The 24,661-nt window shown below is 37.1% G+C and overlaps 1 protein-coding gene across 5 annotated transcripts in view; it reads right to left on the minus strand.

Annotated features, from left to right (window-relative positions):
• The window catches only part of LOC105498227 (activating transcription factor 6), a 243,691-nt gene that overhangs the window by 169,556 nt on the left and 49,474 nt on the right, over positions 1–24,661 (minus strand). For all 5 annotated transcript variants that reach the window (XM_011770213.2, XM_024798090.2, XM_071082106.1 and 2 more), the window contains 2 exons: positions 19,293–19,478; positions 17,945–18,036 (listed from right to left, as the gene is read on the minus strand). In XM_011770213.2, the coding sequence (XP_011768515.2) occupies positions 17,945–18,036; positions 19,293–19,478 (278 nt within the window). The remainder of the gene's footprint in view (positions 1–17,944; positions 18,037–19,292; positions 19,479–24,661) is intronic.

Below are 24,661 nucleotides of genomic sequence, written 5' to 3' on the forward strand. Positions count from 1 at the left end.
TCCAGAACAGTCTAAGTAAGCCTTCTTCTAATGTCCAAAGACATCTAACATCCCCCTTACCCCAGGCTTTCTTTTTCAAGGTTATAGTTTCTTGATTATTTCACCTGCCCCTCTTTATAGCATAGTCTGAAGTTCCTTTAGCATATTTGGTCACTCTCCTATCAATATGCTTCTCAGAGGTGATGTCCAGAATTGGCCACAGTACTTCTTAGGTAGCATGACCACTACGGAATGGAAAAGGATGATTCCTTCACTTGTTCTAGACACTGTTGTTCTACTGATGCAGTCTAACATCGCATAGGCTTTTCTGGCAGTTATATTACACTCTATTTATATTGAGCCCAGTGTAATTAAAACCCTAAGTCCTTTCACACAAACCGATTTTGAACCATTACTTTCGCTTCTTCCTATCCCACCTCAACTCTGAATTGATGTAACTGAGTTTTAGGATCCAGCTGAATAATTTATATCAATTCCTTTAAAAATATTTGCCTACTAATCAATCAAGAACTTTTAGGCTCCTCGTTAGCAAAAGAAATTCTTCCAAGAAAGTATCAGCATGCTACCAATATCCTGTACTGAGTTGTTATTAAAATAAAAAGCTCCTTCTGTAAAATCTGTAAAAATGTAGGCTTATCTACTTATGAATTAACTGAAATATCACCTAGATCAAAATTTCCCATCTTGACCATAAAGATATCACAAGAATGTTAAATGTTCTTCTAAGATGCAAATACAGTATATTTTAACAGTAGCTACCACTTTTAAGTACCTACTATGTACTAAGGAATGAAGGCTCAAAGGAAGTTGAGGCTCAAAGAGTTTAAACAGTTTGCCCAAAGTTATGCTCTAAATAATAAAGTCAGGATTTGGATTCAGGATTGGAATTCCATCACTGCACTGACCACATTTCCCAGGAATGAATGATACATCCATTCATTTATTCATGTATGTAGTAAATACCTATTACGTTCTAAGAACTATATTTGGTGCGAATGACTCAAAGATGAAAGGTAAAAAAAAATCAGAATACAGCAAGTCTTCAAATAATGCTGGTTCATGCAATGTCATTTTGTGATAACACTGATGACAAGAAAAAAGTCAATTCCCAGCCAAGGTCACTGTCTGTGTGGAGTTTGCATACTCTCCCCAAGTCTGCATGATTTTTCCTGTGGGTACTCCAGTTTCCTCCCACATCTCAAAGATGTGCATGTTAACTGGCACGTCTAAATGGCCCCAGTCTGAATGAGTGTGGGGACCATGTGTGAGTGCACCCTTCAAAGGGATGGCACACTGTCTGGGGTTAATTCCTTACTTGTGTGTCGAGCTGCCAGGATAGGCTCCAGCCATCTACCACCCTGAACTGCAATAAACACATTGGAAAATGACCACAAATCATTGTAAAATAAAAATGTGTACAGTATACAATAATCATACAAGTGCATGACAATAAATGATGAATGAAAGCTCTCAGCAAGCCTGCCATATTTGTGACTGTTTTTGAACTGTGTGGTGGGAGGTGCTCCTTTCACTTCGCAACATTTATCCCTTGATTTAAACCACCACCACTATAACCACGTCACTTCACTGTTTTACCAAAAACTGGATTAATAATTATCTTGTTTTTTTTAATTTTTTTATTTCCACAGGTTTTTGGGGAACAGGTGGCATTTGGTTAGATGAATAAGTTGTTTAGTTGTGATCTGTGAGATTTTGGTGTACCTATATCCCAAGTTTAGCTCCCACTTATGAGAGAGAACATAACAATGTTTGGTTTTCCATTCCTGAGTTAGTTAACTTAGAATAGTCTCCAATCCCATCCAGGTTGCTGTGAATGCTATTAATTCATTCCTTTTTATGACTGAGAGGTATTCCATCATATACATATACCACAGTTTCTTTTTTTTTTTTTTTTTTTTTTTTTTTGAGACGGAGTCTCGCTCTGTCGCCCAGGCTGGAGTGCAGTGGCCGGATCTCGGCTCACTGCAAGCTCCGCCTCCCGGGTTCACGCCATTCTCCTGCCTCAGCCTCCCGAGTAGCTGGGACTACAGGCGCCCACAACCGCGCCCGGCTAATTTTTTGTATTTTTAGTAGAGACGGGGTTTCACCGTGGTCTCGATCTCCTGACCTTGTGATCCGCCCGCCTCGGCCTCCCAAAGTGCTGGGATTACAGGCGTGAGCCACCGCGCCCGGCCCTCCACAGTTTCTTTATCCACTCGTTGACTGATGGGCATTTGGGTTGGTTCCACATTTTTGCATTGCAAATTTTGCTGCTATAAACATGCATAAGCAAATATCTTTTTTGTATAATGACTTCTTTTCTTCTGGGTAGATACCCCATAGTGGAACTGCTGGATCAAATGATAGTTCTACTTTTAGTTCTTTAAGGAATCTCCACACTGTTTTCCACAGTGGTTGTACTAGTCTAGGTGACTTTACCAATGTTTGAGAACCATTATTGTAAACTAACCCTGTTTTTCACAACATCTTTCCCATCTCAGTTCCCCAAAAGGTACACATTTTTACAATGAATTCAACAGAAGTGGATAGTTTAGAAAGAGGGACTGGGGGAGTTTGGAGGGGCATGAAAGGGTACAAACAAAGTGGCTATTTGTATGACTTATGGATAATTTATAAATTGAATTAATTAATTCAGAACTATTGATACTTTAAAGTTTGTAAACAACTCTTCTACTAATCATTGTTCTTTTAATGATTTTACTAACACTATGAAAACTGGCATTCAAATTCACAATTCAAGGCTGTTAACAGGCAAATGCTTTGAGCTTAACTATCAGTGTAGTCTATCCCATCTGTATCCAGGCTGTCCTATAATCACTTAGCAGCTGTACTTACTGGAAATCAGTTTTAATGTTGATTGGTTTGGCTCATAAGTGGTCGCTATTTTTCCCACTGCCCACTTGGTAATGATTATCACATTGTAAAGACAATATACCCTTAAACATAGCTATTTCAGTTAACTTTTAGCCTTTTTTGAGACAAGGAGCTCAGATGCATTCAATGAGCTTCACAAAAATTATCTTATTTACATTATACAGAGTCAATAAAGTATTTCCAACAAGGGAGTCATGATGAAGCAAAATTTAGGATCCAAATAGTCTGTGGATTTCAATTTTACTATCTCTCCATTGGCTACAATATATTTTGAAGAGGTAATATATTAATAAATTCTGCTAAGAATCTTTTAAAGTTTTTCACTTGTTTGTTTTTGGTTATTATTTTTTGGCCTCCATTTCCTGTAGTTTTTTTGTCTTAAAATGGAATTTCTCTTAAGCTAAATTACAGACAAGCTGATTGTCCAATTCAGCTAAAAAAACAAAATGTAAATACTTAAACTGTATGAAATGACCCACAGAAACTAATTTTAACCATCTGAATAACTACAGGTTTGTATTTCCCTTATTTATATTAATATCTGAAAGACAGGTAAGAACTTCATTTCGCTGCCAGAATTCAAGATTGTTTTAGTATGACTGTGATACCACAAATATTAAGAGAAGAATTTGACAGTTCTTATAATGGTCAAATGTACAAAAGAGTATGAGAAAATTATTGTTTATATGAACTTTTAGATTCTTCACACGAGTGTTTTTCCATCATTCAAATGTCCCTCTTTTGTTAATTTTAGAAAAATTAAATTTCCAAGAACTCGAAGAAATGACTCAGTCATAGTAAGGATTAGTATAATGATTGCGCATTTGGTGACTGTTTCTAGCTCATAATATGAATAAAGCAATCTAACCAAACTTTGTATAATTAGCTTAAATCAGGTTCTATTCAGTACGTTTAAAACAAGCTATAAATATTAAGAAAATAGAAGAAGTCTCTATGTCTCTATGATCAGAAACATGCCAGTCCACAGAGTCACAGTAGTTTTAAGCCACAAAATAATCATTACACCAATAAACCTTGCTCATATTGTGGGCCACTGGTCCTGAAAAGCATGGATTAATAAAGCACAAATGATTTCAATTTCTCCGAAAGTCTGGAAAAAGTATTATAAGAATTGTTACCTTACTTTTTCATTTATTAAATTCTAAAAGCCAACAACTGTTTTAGATTATTTATGAAGCCACTTAATCCTTACAATGTGATTTCACATACTCAGTCTTCATACCAAGTAGCTGAACAAAAAAATGGCATATCTCCAAGTCTATTCTACTCCTTGCAAACCTGCTTCCTTATGGTACAAGTAGGTCAATTTCGAATTCAATCCATCTCAGCAGGTAAGAATCATACTGCTTCTTATCCTCAAAAGAAATTGCATGCTGCTGCTGCTCTGTGACTCAAAGAGCCACACACGAAAAGCTGAAATTACTTTAAGATGAAAAGAGCATGGAGATCTTCAGGTTTTACTGTGAAATAGTGGAATGAGCACAAAATTTGGAGACAGGAGATCTGGGTTCAAGATGTTACTCTGAGACTCCTCACTTGAGTATATCTGGGATACTTGGTCAACTTCTCTAAGCCTCCAATACCTCACATGTAAAACATGAAAAATAACAAATATTTCACAAGGTTTTCCGGAGATTCAAATGAGGCAATAGACGGGAACATGGTTTATAAAGCCCAAAGATGACACAGAGCAGGACACTTGTCTTCCTGCCTACCAGGTTCAGGCTAGTGGCAACATAGTAACTAAAGTGATCTTTTAAAATCTAGGTCAGATTATTATGTCACCTCTGCTCAAAACCTTCTGATGGCTTCCCATTTCTATCATGGTAAAAGCCCAAATCTTTAAAATGACAGAAGTCTTACCTCAATTGACCCCTCCCTGTATCTTGCCTCTCTGACATCATCTCCTACTACTCTCGTTTTAGCAAAGCCACACTGACCACCTTGCTTTTCCTTGAACATGCAAGACACACTTCCACCCCAGGATCCCTGCAATGGCTGTTTCCTCTCACAGGAATGTTCTTCTTCCCCAGATATCCATATGGCTAACCCCTTCCTCTCCTTTAAGCCTCGGCTCAAACACCTGCCTTACAGCGATCACCATTTAAAACTACAGTCCTGGGAGGGAACAGTGACTCACACCTGTAATCCCAGCACTTTGTGAGGCCAAGGTGGGCAGACTGCTTCAGCCCAGGAGTTTGAGACCAGCCTGGGCAACACGGTGAAACCTCATCTCTACAATAATAATAATAATAATAATAATATAATTAGCTGAGTGTGGAGGAGTGTGCTTGTGGTCCCAGCTCCTCAGGAGGCTGAGGTGGGACAATCGCTTGAGCTCAGGAGGTCAAGGCTGAGAGAGCCGTGATTGCATTGCTGCACTTCAGCCTGGGGAACAGGGCAAGACCTTGTCTCAAAAAAATTAAAAATAAGTAAATAAAACTACAGTCCCAACAACCACCCTTCCACGTGTAAAACCATTTACCCTACTATACTTTAACCCTTTGTTCAAAAAATTTATAATTTTCTCATTTTACTTATGTTTATTGTCTCTCTTCTCGCTAGAATCTAAGCTAAGGGGTGTTCCAGCTCCTCGTTCATAGGAGGTATTCCTTTTTCAAAAAATAAACAAAGAAACTTTATGCACCATCTGCCTCTTGTCAAGATCTACATTTTAGGGAAACTAACCCACAACTCAAGAATGGCAGGTGGTGAAGTCAGTATTACACCATTTCCAGATCCAGGAACGGAACATTGTTAATTATCAATGCAACTGAGGCTAAAAAGGAGAAAAAATGGGGAGTTTTCAAGGTAGTTTCCAAATTTTAAAAAGGTTTTCTTTTCTCTGTTTATTGAATGGTTCAGAGATGATTTTTGCAGCCTAGTAGTAACTGGGGGTAATTTATTAGAAACATAAATGTGGTTAAATGAAGAAATAGACCTTCAAGTCAAGATAAAAGAACCCTCTAAATAGCAGTTCTCAGAGCCAGGGATTACCGTGCTCTGGGAAGAAACCTGCACTTTACAGTGGCTATTTGCCAAATGGGCCAACATGAGCAAGAAAACAACCTGAGATTCTTTCATTCATTCAGTAAGCAATTATAAAGCAAGCACTATTCTAATAGATGATGCTTATTCTTGGAACCGAGCCACTAAACAGTGAGGAAACCCAAGCAGCTGTGGAGAGGTCCAAATGAAGAAAAACCAAGAACCCTGGCCCACATCCCAGGCTCAGGTCCCAGCTGAAAGCCGTCACCAACTTACTGGCCATGTGAATGAGCCAATCTGAAAGTGGGTCCTCCAACCTAAGCCACCCCAGTTCACACTCCATGGAGGCAAAGAACTGTCTGTCCTGAATGCTGCCCAATTTGCAGATTTTTTAACCAAAATAATAACTGTTGTTGTCTTAAGCTTTTAGGTTCTGGGATGGTTTGTTCCACAGTATTAGATAACTGATACTCTATAGGAATTAGATTGCTGACATCACCGAGTCAGTGTTTAATATAAAAGGTGTGTGTGTGAACAACTCTTTGTATATTTCTCACTACAGAAAGGTATCCTCTGATTATTCTAAATGTCAAAAAATATGGCTGCAAATTTGAATACAATCTCTCTTTTCTGTTATACTTCCATCAATCCAGTCAACTCATAAACTACTTTCCCCTATCACAGCCAATCCTAAGCTTTAAGGGAATGGGCAGAGTTACTAGAGTCCTAACTCCTCTAACTGTAAATGCCAACTTCTTTTTCTCTGCCTGAGTGGCTGTTGCTCTGTCAGTGATTAAGCCAAGGCTCCACAGGCAGATTGTGATTCTGATCTCTGCCACATATTAGCTGTGTCTTCGGTTTCCTCATCTGTAAAGTGGGGATAATAATACCTACCTCATGACATCAAGAGAAACAAATGAATTAATCCACATATCAAATAGAATACTTGGATTAGTATTTAGTGCATAAAAAGTAATTAGTGTTTGACAAATAATGGCTTAATACAACACACAGAGAAAACTAGCTACCTTTACTACTCAAGCACACATGGTATCAACATACAGCCAACCTAGCTTATTCCAAAACTAAGAATCTTCACCTGTTTTCATCCTCTTTTCTTCCAGCTGCCTTATTTCCATTTGTCTCTTATTGTCTAATTTACCAAAAAAAAAAGGGGAGAAGGGAAAAATAAAAGCAAGTAATCGAGAAATCTGCTTTATTGAGAATTCCGGGAAAGGGCTGAGACAGAAAATAATATAAGGTATATAGATCATCTGTACATTCCCTAATTCTGGCTCCTCAGAGGCCATGGATTGTAATAAACTGACTGTGTGCATAACATACTAATGCCAATTTATGTTCAGAACACACAGACACCAAAAAGTCCAAAGGCACGGCACACACCTACAGTTCATACTGACATTAGTCATAAATCAATTAAGAACCATTTGTAGAATGACACTTAAAATGTATGTTTCAAATGCTTACTGAAGTGACAAAACAGCTCAATCTGGACACAAAAAGAGACATGAATGGCAAACTGCCTAGAAATCTAAGCAATATATAATAATTACATATGTACTTCTGTACATTCAAAGGTTTCAAAGGTATCCTATACTACCTTAATATTAGCCTAGACCTTCACTTATTACAAAATTAAGGTGTTTATTTCCTTTATTATTTATGTTCTGCAGTGCTTACACAGCATGATTCCACCTAGCTATATTAAGTACTGAAAATGGTGGTTGAGAAGGCTATTTCAACAAACTATCCACTAGTCCTTGTTTTATGTTAACTAAGATGTATGGTCTGAAGAACATATCGAAGTACTCAACTTAAACTCTGAGAGTAGTTTTCTAACCCAGCCTAGTTTCTCACTGACCTCTTCTCACTAGGTAGAAAGCAGAAGTTACCACTTTATCTCCTTTTCTCTCTTAAGTTGGCAAGGGATTTAAGTTTCTGGTTTCAACTGCCTTTCCCTTCACTATAACAAGGAAGTGTGGGGAAAAAGTAGCCAAGTGATACATGATAAAGCCACTGGGATGCTCCTTATAAGCCTCCCTATGTACAACTCACATGAAAGCCAAAACTAGAGAAAAGCATCAGCAGAATTTTCCATGCCCTCAAAACCCAGCTCCGCACTTGATAGGCTCTAAGACATCTTTCTCAACAAAGGATGAAATCTACAGAGAAAAGAGAACCAATTACTTTGTGCAGACACATTTTTGACAAACATGAATATGTTAGACTATTTGGGGAAAGGACTGCCTTTGGCTCTGTTACCCTCCTGCAATTCCAGATTCAATAGCACCTGGTCCTTAGATACATTGTATTTCTTCAGTTCATGTGTCACTTTGATAAATGTGGAAAGTATTTTTAGCCAAAAACTCAAATTAGATTTCATTTAAAAATCTGGCTGAACAAAACCGTATATACTCGGTGGTTTGAATTCTGACGTTTAAGTTACACAGTAACTTTTAACCTATAGCCAATAGTGATATCATATGGCGAAATGTGCTCAACAACAACAACAAAAATTGGAACCAGATTTGGGGACAAGCTCATCTCAGGATAAGAAGCTAGAATTCTTCCTATAAAATAATGAAAAGCTGACAAACTGAGAGAAAGATGGAATAGAAACATTTTACTTCTAACCAGTTCCAGATGACTCAAACTCAATGCCATATGCTCCATGGTTACCTTTTCCGTAAAGCGCAGTCTCAAAAGAAAACCACAGAGTAACTAGCCCTCTAGTAGCATGATTTACCCTTCCTCATCCAAGTCTGATGTCTCAAACTATAAAGATTCCAGACCTAGTGAGGGCACAGCACTAACCCAGTACAAAAACAGGGTAAAAGCACTGTCAATTCCAAACATTTGTTAATTTTTTAAGACCTAACTAAAACATATTTAAAACCTCCTTAGTATGTTCATTTATGATTTGCAGTAAAGGAGGATGACTATCGTGACCTTTAAAATAGAAAGGGGAAAACATAACAAAGGAATCTATAATCTGCAATCCTATGTGCCAGGAAGAAGTTCCCCTCACAGATTATGCTGTGGCTCCTACTCTGTCCAAAACAGAGGTCCACAAATTTCCTCAAGTATATAAGACAAACCTATCCATACAGAGGTGTCTGTCTAGAGACATTTTAATAAAAACTTCCCTTATATACATTATCCTACAATCTAATGAATAAGTGCTTTTACAATTTCCATAGTGGCTAATGTATAGGAAGAAAGCAATACAAAACTATACACAACAATGTATAAGAAGAAAGAAATACAAAACTATACACAACAGTTTTCAACCCTAGACACACTTCAGAATCACCTGGGAAAAATGTTTTGTTTACAAACAAATGCCTTTGACCTATCCTATCAGACTCCATAGGTCTTGGGTAGGGCTCAGTTAGCAATATTTTTAAGATTCCAGAGAAGAGCTGGGCACGCTGGCTCACATCTGTAATCCCAACACTTAGGGAGGCTGAGGCAGGAGCATCACTTGAGCCCAGAAATTTGAGACCAGCCTGGGCAACATAGCAAGATGTCATCTCTTCAAAAAAATGTTTTAAAATGAGCCAGGTGTGGTGGCGTGTACCCAGAGTACTAACTACTCAGGAGGCTTGAGCCTAGGAGTTCAAGACTGCAGTGAGCTCTGATCATGCTGCTGCACTCCAGCCTGGGAAACAGAGCAAGATCCTGTCTCTAAAAATAAAAATAAAATATAAAATTAAAGACAATTCAGGTTATACATTTTTAGGGACAAGAATATCATAGAAGTGATACTGTGCCCTTCTCAGTGCATCCCATCAGGAGCTGCAGATGTCAATATGTCTCATGACTGGGAATGTTACTTTATTACTTACGTATGGTGGCATAACCTCGTATGGTGGCATAACCTCTGGTCCAATCTCTCTCACACTTTCTACCTCTCTGTCTCCCTGTGTTACATTCTATATAATTTCTTCAGATCCATCATCCCATTCACTATTTCTTTCTTCAAGTATACCTATTTTGCTGTCTTAACCTCGTCATTGTTTTTATAATTTTAACTTAAATTATTTCTAGATTTTTTTTTTCAAAATGTTCTGGCCAATTCTGGTAGTCTTTTGTTCCTTTACCAAACTTTAATTCCCTCTTTTATTTAATATATTCTATATTCTCTATCTGATAATTCAAATATCTATAGTCTTTCAGAGTGTGATTCTGTAGTTTATTTTTTCTAACTCTTACTCATGGTGGCATGGTTTCCTGGTGTGTTGAATGACTTTTGAGGGGAAGAAGCAGACGTGTGGTCATGTTTAACTGGCTCTCTATCTGTGGAAATGTTTCTAGGATGGACACTTTCTTTTTTAAAGTGTCTCTTCTAAGACTCTGCATTCGATTCCTTCAGGTGCCTACAGGTACCACCAACATAAGCCCAACTAAACTGCATTTTTGGCTTGATTTTGGGGGGATCACACTACTAGTATAAATTTAGGCTCTAACCTGATTAGTTAGGGGCTTAAACAATTATCAGGAAAGACTTTTCATTTGTTTCCACACTAACTAAAGCCAAAACCAATATAGGTACTTAATAACAGTCTCCCTGTGGGGTATGGCAACTTTTGTTCCCCTCTTTTGGCAACCAAGAGTGTCATTCTTTGGAAGTTCTGGCTTTATTTGGGTAGAGGAAAAGGGGGGCCTCAGTTGTAACTTCCCACCTCACTTGGGTCCAGAGCTTTCTTTCCCATCCCCAGACACTAGGCCACAAGGATCAGGAACTATATCCAGAACAAGCACCACTTCCAATGCTAGCTTACCATTATAGATTCATCTTATCTTTTATTATTTCTGGCCTCTGAGAAGCCCTTACTTTGTCTCCAGTTGAGCCAGTAAATAAAAGTTTTGATTTATTTTTTAATCCATCATTTTCTAGTGTGCTAAACTGCAATGAGTTTCTCTGTATCTTTAGCCCACCATATTGCCAAAATAACAAGTTAAGGTTCCTTAACCTTAAGGTAGGAAAAAAAAAAAAAAAAAAAAGTAACACTTTACAGTATAGTAGAAAAGGCAGAGTCTGTAGTGATAATTAAAAAAAAAAAAAAAAAAAGCTGGGTTAAATTTTAGGTTTTTCAACAATAAAATATGATGAAAAATCATAGAATTAACCCCAATGAGTAATAAGAAGTGGGTTTTCTTTTTAACCAATTCACATTTGTCCTGCTTAGCCATTCCCTGCTGCCTAGAGTTACTATTTTTATAGACCACCCAGAGTAGGCCAGCTCCTTGAATCCTATGCCAGAAACAGCTAGATGGCTTCTTTACCATCCACAAAATATCAATAAGGTCAGAAAAATTAACCCTCATAAGTCCATTTAGTTTATTTTCTTTTTCTGTGTGATGCCTATTCAGTAACCCAAACCTCTTCAAACTAGTCAGCTTTGCTGCACATTACCTTTGACAAAACTCTCTTACTTTATATGTAAAGATATATTTATATTTCATCACCAAATGCCTTCAGGAAATGTTTAAGGCATACCAATATTTGGCAAACTTGTGTGTTTTACATTTTTTTCATTTGGCCTATACCAATAAGGCACAAACATTCAATTCTACATTGAACATATCTGAAACCACATTAATCACTTTACTTGGTAATGTGATCTGTTCTAAAAGAGTTTAGGTTCCTAAATTTAAAACACTTCGGGAATCTGATTCAAATGTCTATTTGTCTGACAAACTTAATTTTGTGGTACTTAAGAAAAGTTCAGATACAGCTCACAATCTGTTTTCTTTTTAAGCCTATGCAGTTTCCAGTTAAAACATAATAACGCATGCTTAAGGTCTCTAGATACACCAGACTATAGATGTGACACTTGTTCAATAGATATCTTCCAGGTAGTAACAAGGTTCAAGTGAGAAGTTCCTGCTCCTCTGGCAGACTCCCAGACCAGAGAAGATCACGGTCTTGCAGTAAAAAGACTGAAAACAAAGAGGCCAATCAAGAAATGCTTTTGAATAACACAAATAATGAAACATCTCAATTCCCAATATTGGATTCAGGGACAAGTTTCAGTCTTTCAAATCACTGTTGCTCTCTGGGCTTTAATATTTCACTGTTCATGCCAAATTTTGTCTATAAGAAATAGTTCTTGGTTTTTATGAATTTCACAGCCATTTTCCTCCCTATTTCCTTGTTGGTGTCTAAAGATATTCTGACTTGTTAAGATACTTTTCTATATTTCCTCATTTCTTCCAGCTTTTTTCCTTGATGTTTTTCTTCAACTTAAGCCTTTTAACATGTTTTTTTAACTTCAATAGCTCCTAATATTCCCACTACTTCTTGGCTGGCTGTTACTAAAGTCTCACACAGAGAAAGATACAGATCTTAACTGATTGATCCTCGAGATTTTCAAATATTTAAACTTTCTCCAATTTTTATCCCCCTTTTCTACTGTCTAATTCCTTTTTGAACACAAACCACTTCTTGATAAAATAGGGACCATCATCTCTTCCTTTCATCATCAATCAATCTACCATAGAAATGAGATCCATCCCCACCTGCCCCCATTACTTCAGCAGCTGTGAAGATCATTAATTCATTTAAAAAATTTTTTTGTCTGGTGGGCACGGGCACTCAAAAAAATTTTTTTGTTCCAGTCCTTCCTTTCCTAAAATTCTATTGATTCATGAGGGCTTCTACAATGAGATGTCCCCACAACCCCACTGTCACTTCCTGTAGCATAATCTAATACTCTTTACTTCTTCATTGAGTACTATGGCATAAAGCCTCCCATGATTGCCACTAGCAGCGTTACTGGTTACTTCTATATTCCCTCAAGAATATGCCTGTGAATTTGTGATACAATAAGAAATAATACATTTGGTTTTTATTCTGGTTCCTTTCACAGAGCTTCTAAAACCCTTGGAATTTCCTGAGTGACGGGGGGTAAGAAGAGTATCTTTTGTTATCCATAATAAGCCCCTTCCAGCTGGACCTGAGTTTATGCTAATGAGGTGACTCTTGGATGATGGAGGCTGACTGCCAGAGAAACCAACCACATAATTAGTGGGTTGGGATTTTCAGCTCCATCCCTCAACCTCCGAGTATGAATGGCCAATGGTTTAATCAATCACGCCTACCTAATGAAGCTCCATAAAAACCCCTAAACAATGGGATTTGGAGAGCTTCCAGGTTAGCAAACACAAGGAGGTACTAGGAGGGTGGTGCACCTGGAGATGTCATGAAAGCGCTGCACTCCTCCCCTATGCCTTACCCTATGAGTCTCTCCCATTTAGCTTGCCCCATATATCCTTTATAATAAACCAGTAATAGTAAATAAGAGAGTTTTCCTGAGTTCTGTGAGCTATTCTAGAAAATTATCAAACCTCAAGAGGGGATTGTGGGAACCCTCAACTTACAGCCATTTGGTCAGAAGTTACAGGTCACAACCTGGGACTTGCAACTGGGGACTGAAGTCGGGGGCAGTCTTTAGGGACTAAGCCCTTAAACTGGAGGAGCCTGTGCTAACTCCAGGTAGTTAGTGTCAGAATTGAGTAAAATTCGCCAGACATAATGGCTCACACCTGTAATATCAGCACTTTGGAAGCCAAGGAAGGAGAATCATTTGAACTTAGGAGTTCGAGACCAGCCTGAGCAACTTTGTCAGGTGTGGTGAGGTGCACCTGTAGTCCCAGCTACTTAGGAGGCTGAGGTTGGGGGGATTGCTTAAGCCTGGAAGATGGAGGCTGCAGTGAGCTACGATCACACCACTGCACTCCAGCCCAGGCAACAGAGCAAGACCTTGTCTCAATAAAAAATATTTTAAAATTAAAATTTAAAAAAGAATTTAGTTAAATTGTAGGACATCTAGTTGGTGTCCAGAGAATTGGAGAATTGCTCAGTGTAGAAAATCCACATATCTGGTCTCAGAAGTGTATAAACAAAAAGTTTTTCCTTGTATTCATGCCTATATATTCATATGACATCCATATAATTCTTTCTCACACAATTGTTTACATATCTGATTCTCTTACTAGACTGTACTTTTATTCATATTTGCATCCTTGATTCCTTGCTCAGTACCTGGCAAACGTTAAGTGCTCTATAAATATTTGCTGTATGTCTGACTAAATAAACAAGTACCACATATGGCCTCAGATAAGAAATGAGGAACTAATAGAACACACAGTTTTTTTGAGAAATAGTTTATGAACAAATATAATTCCTACTAATTGGGTGAGGGAGATATTCATTCATTCATACTGCAGGTATTTATTGAGTAACTACTATATGCCAGGCACTGTTCTAAGCACTGGAAAACAAAAGAGATAAAAATACCTGCAGGGAAAGAAAGAAAATAAAATAAAATAAATAAGTTACATAGCATACTTGAAGGTCAGAGGTGCTATGTAGAAAAGTAAAGAAAGAAAGAGGATTGGGAATGCAATGGCAGGAGCTGGGATGGACATTTAGAAAAGGTAGTCCAAGAAAGCCTCACTGGGGTGGCATTTGAGCATTTTTTTTTTTTTTGACCAAAAAAAATTAATGTTTTTTAATCACTTTTTTTTAACTTTTAAGTTCGGGGGTACATGGTATTTGAGCTTAACACCTGACAGAAAGAATCTCTGAGGGAAGGGCATTGCCGGCAGTGGGAATAAAAGTGAAGACCATGAAGTGCTAGCAGGCTTAGAGTGTTTGAGGAAGAGCACACAGGCCAATGTGACAGGCTAACAATAACATTTTTGATCCACAAGATAGGCAAATATTTTAAAAACACAATATCCAATGTTAGGAAACATGAGAAAATGGATACTCCTCTCTCCTGCTAGTGGGAATGTAAACAGATACAGTCTTTTTGGAAGGCAGTTTGGCAAAATCTATCACAATTTCAGATAATCGTAACCTCTAGTTCTAGTCTAGATTCTATCATACACATACAGACACATAGATATATGGAAATACATTTTATGCACACATATCAATAAATAACTGGAAATACCCTAGCTGCCTATCAACAGATGGTTAAATAAATTACAGCAGCAGTTGTGCAAATGTGCACTGGGGTTTTAAGCAGTCCAAGGAACTCTGTGCATCCTAAAAGTCTTTCAAAGTCAGCAAAGTTCTCCCTTTTCCAACTACATACCTATGTGAGTCTAAATTTTCTTCATTTATTTCAACCCAACAATATAACAGATTACATGAAAAAACAGGTAAGAGAATCCTGCCAGATTCTGTTAAGTCGGACATCAAAGATTTTTACGAAACTATTGATTTGACCTAAAGAAGCAACAATAGGTCTCAAGTATCCCCATGTGTTTTAGAAACCTGAAGTCAGTGAGATAAAATCCAACATTAAGAATTTAAAGGAAAGTAACCTGTGGGGAAAGAATGTAAAGAAAATACTGGGTAGTCTGGCTAGAGCATAATAATAATTAATTTGGTTTTCTGGTTTTCAAAATTTTGGATTGTAATAAGAGGAGATTTCAATATGCTATTTCAATTTTTAGTAGCAAATAAACGTGTATTTAGAGAAAAACTAAAACTGATGTATTTGAGTTCCCTCCCCCCCAGAAAAAAGAATTTTACAAAACTATAAAGTACTACCACTCTTCTGTATCTCACTAAATTTTTGGAGGTTTGGGAGATATAATTATTCTTCATTAACATGTTATTTATGTTAACACGTAAAGTAATGGTTTATGGTTCATTATTTTTAAACGAAAAATTTTCTAATTTTATTTTTAAAGTTTTAATTTCTCACATAATAAATGCCAGTATACATAAACCACAAAATCAAAAATTATTTGGCATCCTTGGTAACTTTTAAAGCTACAAAGGGGTTCCCAAGACCTAAAGTTTGAGAACTGCTAAATAATGGCACATTTACACTACAAAAAAACTATGTAGTATTAAAAGAGAATAACGTATTCACATATTTTAAAGAAAGCACAATTTGTATATAATTCTTTCACGTAAAACCAAAATTTTTAAACTAAATACATATAAACACAAAGACACAACACGAATGTGGGTATAGATGTTTATATATTCTATATGAAATGTTCTTCCTGTATCTTACCTAAATAATTCCTAATCTTCTTTTAGATCTTAAGTCAATCACTTCTTTCTCAGAGAAACCTTGCCTTACTTCCCTAACTAGGTCAAGTGACCCTATTATATGGGCTTATGATATCATGTACCTTTCCTTCATGGCACCTTATGTTACAATTTTGCATTTATTTGTGTAATCATTTTGATTAGTATATGTCACCTATATTAGATTACAAATGTCGTGAGAGCAGGGGGTTGATTATATTATTTTCTCAAATTTCCTGTATATTTGAAAATCTTCATAACAAAATGTTTTTTTAAAAAAAGATTATTCAACTTTAACTCCTTTCAATTCTCAACCAATTTTAATATAGACTTCTTCATGCCTAATCCTACTAAATCTGCTTTCCAAGATTACAAGTGATCTGATAATTGCCAAATTCAGCTTTCTGTGTCTCCCAAGCTCTCAGCAGCATGTGATATCACTGCCCAAGACCTGCTTGAAACTCTTTTTACTTTGGCTTCAAAAAGCTACTTTCTTTCAGTTCTTCCCCTAATTTGCTGTGATTCCCTAATTTCTTTTCCCAAGGCTATCTACTATTCATACTGGTGTCCCGCAGATTCTTCTTACTTTCCTTCCTCTACTTGTTCTCCTTGGATAATCCCATCTACTCCACTAACATTATCTGTCTGTCAGTCTATCTACCTATTTATAATGTTAATTCTCAATATCTAGTCAGTGCCACAAACTTACTATACTTAAAAACTATTGTCTTTCTTCATAAAACTGTCTGTCTGTCTATGTTTGCTTCCTCAGATGACAGCACCACCATTCAGTCCCTCAAGATAGAAATTTTTGAATTATCCTTAACTTCCCTCTTTTCTTCCTCATGTCCCACATTATACCAGTTAACAAATCCCGCCGGACGCGGTGGCTCACGCCTGTAATCCCAGCACTTTGGGAGGCCGAGGCGGGCGGATCACAAGGTCAGGAGATCGAGACCACGGTGAAACCCCGTCTCTACTAAAAATACAAAAAATTAGCCGGGCGCGGTTGTGGGCGCCTGTAGTCCCAGCTACTCGGGAGCCTGAGGCAGGAGAACGGCGTGAACCCGGGAGGCGGAGCTTGCAGTGAGCCGAGATCGCGCCACTGCACTCCAGCCTGGGCGACAGAGCGAGACTCCGTCTCAAAAAAAAAAAAAAAAAAAAAACAAATCCCACAAAATCTACATAAGAGAGGTACCCTAAGATTGCTCATCCTTTTTATAACCATAGTATAAGTTCAGACTCTCATTTATTACCTGAAATACCTCAATAGTCTTCTAATGCTTTCTCTGCCAATAGTCTCTCCTCACTCCAGTCTATACTCAATACAACCCTCAAAATCCTCTTCCTAATATGCAAAGCTGATTACGTTACCCTCCACCTAAAATCTAGGGGTGCCTCATTGTACACAGCAGCACCTATACCTCTAGTCATACATCTAGCCTCATGCAGACTCCCCACATATACAAGATACACTGAACTTTTTACTTTTTTATGATCATGTCATACCATTTCATAACTGTGCCTTTAAACATGCTGTTCCCTTTGCCTGGCATGCCCTTATCATACTTTGCACATGGCAAACTGATATCACAGTTCAATGTTCAGCTTCCTTCGTAGGTATCTCCCTTATAACTCAGTCGCTCAACAAAAAACTTATCGAGTACCCATCAATACGACAAGAACCTTCACCTCAAGGAACTCGTACTCTGTATTATGTTAGGACTCATTAACCCTGCTATTATTACGTTCATCACATTATACCATAGTCATCCTTCTACTTGTCTCTCCTCCCAGCTGGATCATGAGATCTTTGAAGGCATGGCTCCTGTCTCATTACTCTTTACACATCTTGAAAAACAAATCATTTTTTCTCTAGTTTATGATGAAAGCTAAAGAATAATGAGAATTTAAGTTTTTAGCATTAGTATCCAAAACAAATATCTATTCACTTACCTCATAGGTCCATAGTTCAGTATTATAAATGCCAATACTATCATCACACAGACAGCTCTTCGCTTTGGACTAGGGACTTTAAGCCTCTGGTTCTAAAGGAAATGACCACATTAAATACAATTAAACTACACATCAATTTCAGAAAAAGCAACACTTAAGATTAGAATTTTCCTCTTTACCAGTTACGTAAATACCTTGTCTTATAAATACCTTGTCTTATTTTTTTTTTTTAAATCAAAGGTGTGTAAATAATACTTTTCAAGACTAGAGCAGAGACTTCCAAGTTCCCTTTTCTAGCAGGGAGAGAAAAGGAGAGAAGCAGAAGAGAAAAAAAACACAGCAGCCACTCCATTGCAATTGCCTCTTCACCCAAGAGGAAAGAATTCAATATATATCTGTATATATATTTTTTTGAGATGGAGTGTCACTTTGTCGCCAGGCTGGAGTGCAGTGGCACCATCTCGGCTCCCGGCAATCTCCGCCTCCAGGGTTCCAGCGATTCTGCTTCCTCAGCCTCCCAAGTAGCTGGGATTACAGGTGTGCGCTACCACACCCAGCTAACTTTTGTATTTTTAGTAGAGATGGGGTTTCACCACGTTGGCGAGGATGGCCTTGATCTCCTGACCTCGTGATATGCCCGCCTCAGCATCCCAAAGTGCTGGAATTACAGGCGTGAGCCACTGCGCCCGGCCAGAATCAACATTTTTATATTTTTATGGATCCCCAAAGAATTTTGAGACACTTCTATAGTTTGCCTCCCTAACCTTTTAAATCATTGTTTTCAGTAAAATACAGGAGTATACCCATGTACTCAGGGCCAAGAGAAAAAGAATAGTGTAAGAAGTCCCATTCGATAGGCATCTGTATGGTTCAGCACTGCAGTGAGAAATTCTGAAAACAGTAAATTTCCCGAATAGAACTGAGGAGATTAACCCTCTTGGAGTCAGCATAGTAACAGAATGCAAAAATCACATTAGTTGTTAGGTGGACTGAGAAAAAATAAAAACACTTTTATTTTATATTGCTTTCTTTTTTAAAAGGAACAATATGGCAGGGCTATTTAGAAGCCTCAATGTGATTCATTTAGTCAGAAAAGAGGGTGTTAAGGCAATGAGTGAAGAGAAACCCAGGAAAAGGAGACAACTTTTCTATGTAGACTGGAGAGTGCAATTCAAAGGGTCCTCTTCAAAGGCTTTATCCTTACTGCAAATGTTTTAGGACTGATTGTACCCTCCTTTTCCTAGCACAATTGTTTACACAATTTAATTTAAAATGTAAAAGTTTATCTATTTATTTATCCAGGGGATACTTTAGCCCATCTCGACCCAGCCCTATTACTAACACTTACCTCTGACACAACCTCATCCAGCTGCCGCTTCAGTGTTCCATTTTCTTTCTTCAGTTGCTCATTCTCTGAAAGGGCAGCCTTTAATCTCGCCTCTAACCCTAGCATATATTCTTTCTTCTTCTTGCGAGACTGACAAGCAGATTCTCGATTTTTTATCATACGTTGTTGTCTCCTTAGCACAGCAATCTAGAAAAAGTTACAATGAATCAGAATATCCTGGTTTTAGAATCAGATGAAATAGATCAGAATATACTAATTTTTACAATTATTTTTAACTGTTTTTTCAAAGCACAGGTTACTAGTTGTTTCAAAACAGGTTTGAAAAAACACTGCTCAAACTAAATATGTTAAAATCAAATGGTTAAATAAGGCCTTCTAAAACCCAAATGTTAAATAATTTCCTCTGATGTTTTCTAAGGCTCATGTATTAATCTTCTAATTTTCCCCTTAGAAACTCCCTCAGAAAGTATCTTTAAATATATACGCATATATACATACATCTTAAATCTACATCTCTGGCCCTGAAATGGCTATGCCCCAGAACCATATATTCAATTAATTATAAGACCACTTCTACTTACACAGTTATTACCACTCCAAATCCATTATGTGCAAACTGAACTCACTATCTCCCTTTAACTAGATTTTAAAAAAATCTATCCATCTTCTATCAATAGTAACTTCTATCAATAATATTATTTTTCTTTATTCACTATATTCAGTCCTTCTCAATCCCTCATTCACTCATTGAATATGTTAAAAGTATATACTAATGACCAAGTTTACTCCAGTGAAAATGTGTCTCAGTTATTCCTTTCTCTCTATTCCCTCTTCCATTCTCCTAATACAGGCACTCATTAACTCATCCCTGTACTACTGCAACAGACTCCTATTTCAATTGTTTTCCATCTCATCCTGTCTACCATTTCTTAGATAACTTCTCCCAAGAAGATATTTTTATCTTACTACTCAATTGCAAAAACAAGCTAGTCATATACCCCTGCTACCCATCTTTTCTTTTAAGGTCTTCCATATTGTGACCTCCCACTGCCTAACCAGACCTTCTGCCCTAAATCTACAGCTATTCAAGCCACATTCCTCCAATCTTATCATTTACGGCTACTCCATAATCTCCATACATGTCTAACTTGTTTCGTTATTCACATAGTTTATTTCCACTTGGAATGCTATCTCCTCCACTAATCTAATTCCAAGGCCCATTCAAATTCAATTATTCTAACCCACCCTTATTTTTTATTTTCTCTGAACATCTTATACCCTTAGAATTTGGAGGATACACTGGAACACTCTAATGCTCTCAATTGTTTCAAGAATGTTAACTCTCTCTCTCTTTCCCCACCTGAATTTTATAAGTTGAAAGCCAAACCACATCTGATCCTACTTTTTTGTAGGATATACCAACAATATCTACTACAATAGAAACTTACTGAGCGAAATTATTTTTGTTATATCTTCTAAATTAAGTTATGAAGCCTATTATTACACATTAGTCTAATTTCTTTGGGGAAGTGAGAGAGGTGGCAAAATTAAGTCCATAAAAAGCACCAACCTACATTAAATTGATTAGTATGAGTATACAGATGGCTGCATTACTAATTTCTACATATTTTGCAATAGACTTTAAAAAGTAACACTCTAGAGTGTTCAATAACTCTTACTGAGACCAGTAAATAAAGTTAAAGAACGTAATCTATTTCTTTTAAAACAACAACACAATTCCCACCCTGATACTACATTTCCTAGAAAGAAAAGTATGCCAAAGTCAACCAAGTGAACTCCCAACACCAAATATTTTCAACAACCTTTAAATCAGAACCCACAAGGAAAAGAAATGTTACATGAAATGTCAAAAAGGGCGTTTTTTATTTAAACTACAAAAATCCTGATTTTTATGAAACCATCATCTGTAAAAATTTCCCTGCATAATAACTATCTCACTTGTAAGTAATGCTAAACACACACACACGCACACACACTCACACACTCACACACGCACATACAAAGAGCAATGGCAAAGCCATGATGGATTGATTATTCACCAAATGCAAACTATTCTCTGGACAATGCCACTTTGTTCAGTCTACTTTTATTTGTAGTGATCTTCATTGTTACTTAGAATGCCAGTGTCCGTAATTAATACTAGAGGGCTGAAGTACACAGAACACTGAACAGGGACATAAAAGTGAAAGTCCCCAGATGGAAGAGTTTATACTAAAAGTTAGACAAAAGGCAACCTTACTTTAAAGGCTAATTAATCTGTGGAATTTAGAGGGGCTTACAGATGGCAACCATTTAATAAATTTCAAACAAGGATTAGGCATTTCTATAAACAATAAAAGCACCTGCATATTACACAGCATTCAAGTTTCAAAGGCTGTCAATCCACGTGCCTCATACTAAAAAAATGAAAACCATCTGTGGTCAAATATTCACGTCCTCCCATAGAAAAAGATACATTATAATAGTTCTGAAAATAAATATTCAACACTACCAATAAATACAGAGGGTAAAGACAGTAAAAATAAATGAAACCCACAGCAATCACCAAACACAGGGCTCCAATGTTTTATCTCAGCAAGCCATCTTCAGCTATCTGAATATAAAATATTTAAATTATTCTATACTTCCTAGGCAAAAAAAAATATGATCTTTAGGCTAAATACACATACACATTGTGGTGTCTGGTATTTCTTTAAGCAGGGGGGAAGTGGGTATTTTCCTAAATAAGAAAAAAACGATTACACTGTATGTAATTCTGTTTGGTAAACTGCCTTTGCACATACAATGTATCACAATGACTTCTGACATGCAATAATGGCAGCACAGATTTTCAATTATCTTGATGTTTCATAATACATTCAATTAATCTCCTCTTGTTGAAATTACTATAGTTTTCGAGATTCTTTAAAATAAGCCTCATCATTTAATCCACTGTTAAGAGAGTAGAAGAGCCAAGGCTAGAACTTAGGTCAGTTGACTCCAAGTCCAGTGATAGTTACACAACAGCTTCAAACTGCTTTTAAATACCAAATAGAGAGGCTTCATCACAGCATGGAACTCTAACCTCAGAGAACTGTGTGGTTACTTTAATTATGCGCCTGTCTGAAAACAGAGACTTGTGGAACTGCTTGCATCTGGAAGCCTAATCTCTCTGTTAGCAATCTGAAAACATAAAATCAATACTCTGGCCCATTAACCAATTGACACATCTCCCTTATGGGCATATCAGATGATATAATACAGACTGAAATAAGCAGATAGCTGGCCAGTTCCTGCTTCTGATCATCCTGCCTCCAGACAACTCTCCCACCAGGCATCTTGCCTCGGAAAAAGTAAAAAGAACAAAAGAAAAAAACTCCACGGCTGCAAAATAGTTTCCTTTTAGTGCCACTGCACTATAAAATGTAGTGTTTCATTTAGTAAACACTTATGTGACTGTACAAAAGACTTATATAAAAGGAAAACTTTCACAAATGGACAAGTTCCTTTGAAGACTGCATCAATGTAAGAGTCAAAGTTTCAAGTACGTCCACATTTTGTTTTTAATTTAATTTTTTGAGACAGAATCTCACTCTGCCACCCAGGCTGGAGTGCAGTGGCACAATTACAGCTTACTGCAGCCTCAACCTCACAGGTTCAACAGCTCCTCCAGCCTCAGGCTCCCCAGTAGCTGGGACTACAGATGCATGCTACCGTGCCTGGCTAGTTTATATTTTTGTAGAGATAGGATCTCTCTATGTTGTCCAGGCTGGTCTTGAACTCCTGGGCTCAAGCAATCCTCCTCCTGCTTCAGCTTCTCAAAGTGCTGGCCCAGCTTGTTTTAATCTAATTATCAATTTAATTTAAGGTTTTAATTTTAAAAACCTTATTGATTGATAAACACTGAAAGCTATGATAGTTTCTTTTTATTAACAAAATTCACTAAAGCCTTGTTTCTGTGATGTCGCTAAGAGATAAGCTCAATTACTATAAATCAAATTAGATATAATATTAGATAGGAGTCAGGAGTGGTGGCTCACACCTGTAATCCCAACACTTTGGTAGGCTGAGGCAGGAGGATCACTTGAGACCAGGAGTTTGAGAACAGCCTGGAAAACATAGGAAGACCTCGTCTCTATAAAAATAAAAAATTAGCTGGGCATCGTGGTGCACAATTGTAGTCCTAGCTACCCTGGAGGCTGAGGCAGGAGAATCACTTGAGCCCAGGAGGTTGAGGCTGCAGTGAGCCATGATCGCACCACTGTACTCCAGCCTGGGTGACAGAGTAAGAGCCTAGCTCCAAAAAAAAAATTAAAATGGGATTTTTATGCTAAGAAATACATTCGAGTATTTCACGTAAATTCAAGTCAGATCAAGTATCGATAACCTATGGATGAATCACACAGTAATCACTGACTTGCTGCACATCTTTCTAACAGTTCTTAATCTCATTTGGCTGAATCTTGCCCTCTAAACTGATAGATAAAGTGGAAGCCATTACTGATTAACCTCTTCACTGTATCTGATCAAAAATAAAAATACAATCTTTCAATTAAATAAAAATTACATAACATACATTATTGCATATGTATTACAGTAAACATATTTATAGATACATTATTAAAAAACACATATAGTTAAAATCATTGACAAATTTAATTTGTGGCAATCCTTAAATATTCAAATACATTTAAAAACTTAACTTGATTTTTGTTAAGAATCTTACGTACACTTCTTTTTTCTCATTAAATTGTTTAAAGCCGAAAAAAAGAGAAAATTTAGACTTCCACTTTCTCTACTCTTCTCAATCTCATGACGGTCAAAATTTTGTTTTACTCTTTCTATTAAGTTTTGTGTGTATGTATGCATATAACCAGTTCCCATTTGCCAAAAATTAAAGAAGCTTCATACTGGCAACCTGAACCACTTATTTGGCAGATTATCAAGGAGATAATCTTCATCCTGCAAACTATTTCCTTCTAATTTTTTAAATGAAGAATGCCCTTCTGATATGTAGTATAATTTCCAGGATGAGAACAGATAACAGACAAAGTCCCTGCCAGATTGTAGGATGGGGCTACCCTACCAATCTCATCTTCTGAATGAAGGTAAAGAACAACCAAAAGAGAGGTAAAAGCAGGAGTATGCACCACCTGCTCTTAGGAAAGCCACACCATGGGCACAGCCTCTTGAAGAATGGAGGGACTCAAGTCCTATACACAGGGATCTTCAAAGGAGCCGCAAAATGATTTCCTGTTATTTCAGTTAATGACTCCACTTGATGTAACTATAAAAAAGTAATACTTGATGTAACTAAACAAAAGAAATACTTGATGTAACTAATAAAAGTAATAGTAATTTAAGTCATT

The sequence above is a fragment of the Macaca nemestrina genome, chromosome 1 (assembly GCF_043159975.1).
Source record: "Macaca nemestrina isolate mMacNem1 chromosome 1, mMacNem.hap1, whole genome shotgun sequence".
Taxonomy (NCBI): Eukaryota; Metazoa; Chordata; class Mammalia; order Primates; family Cercopithecidae; genus Macaca; species Macaca nemestrina.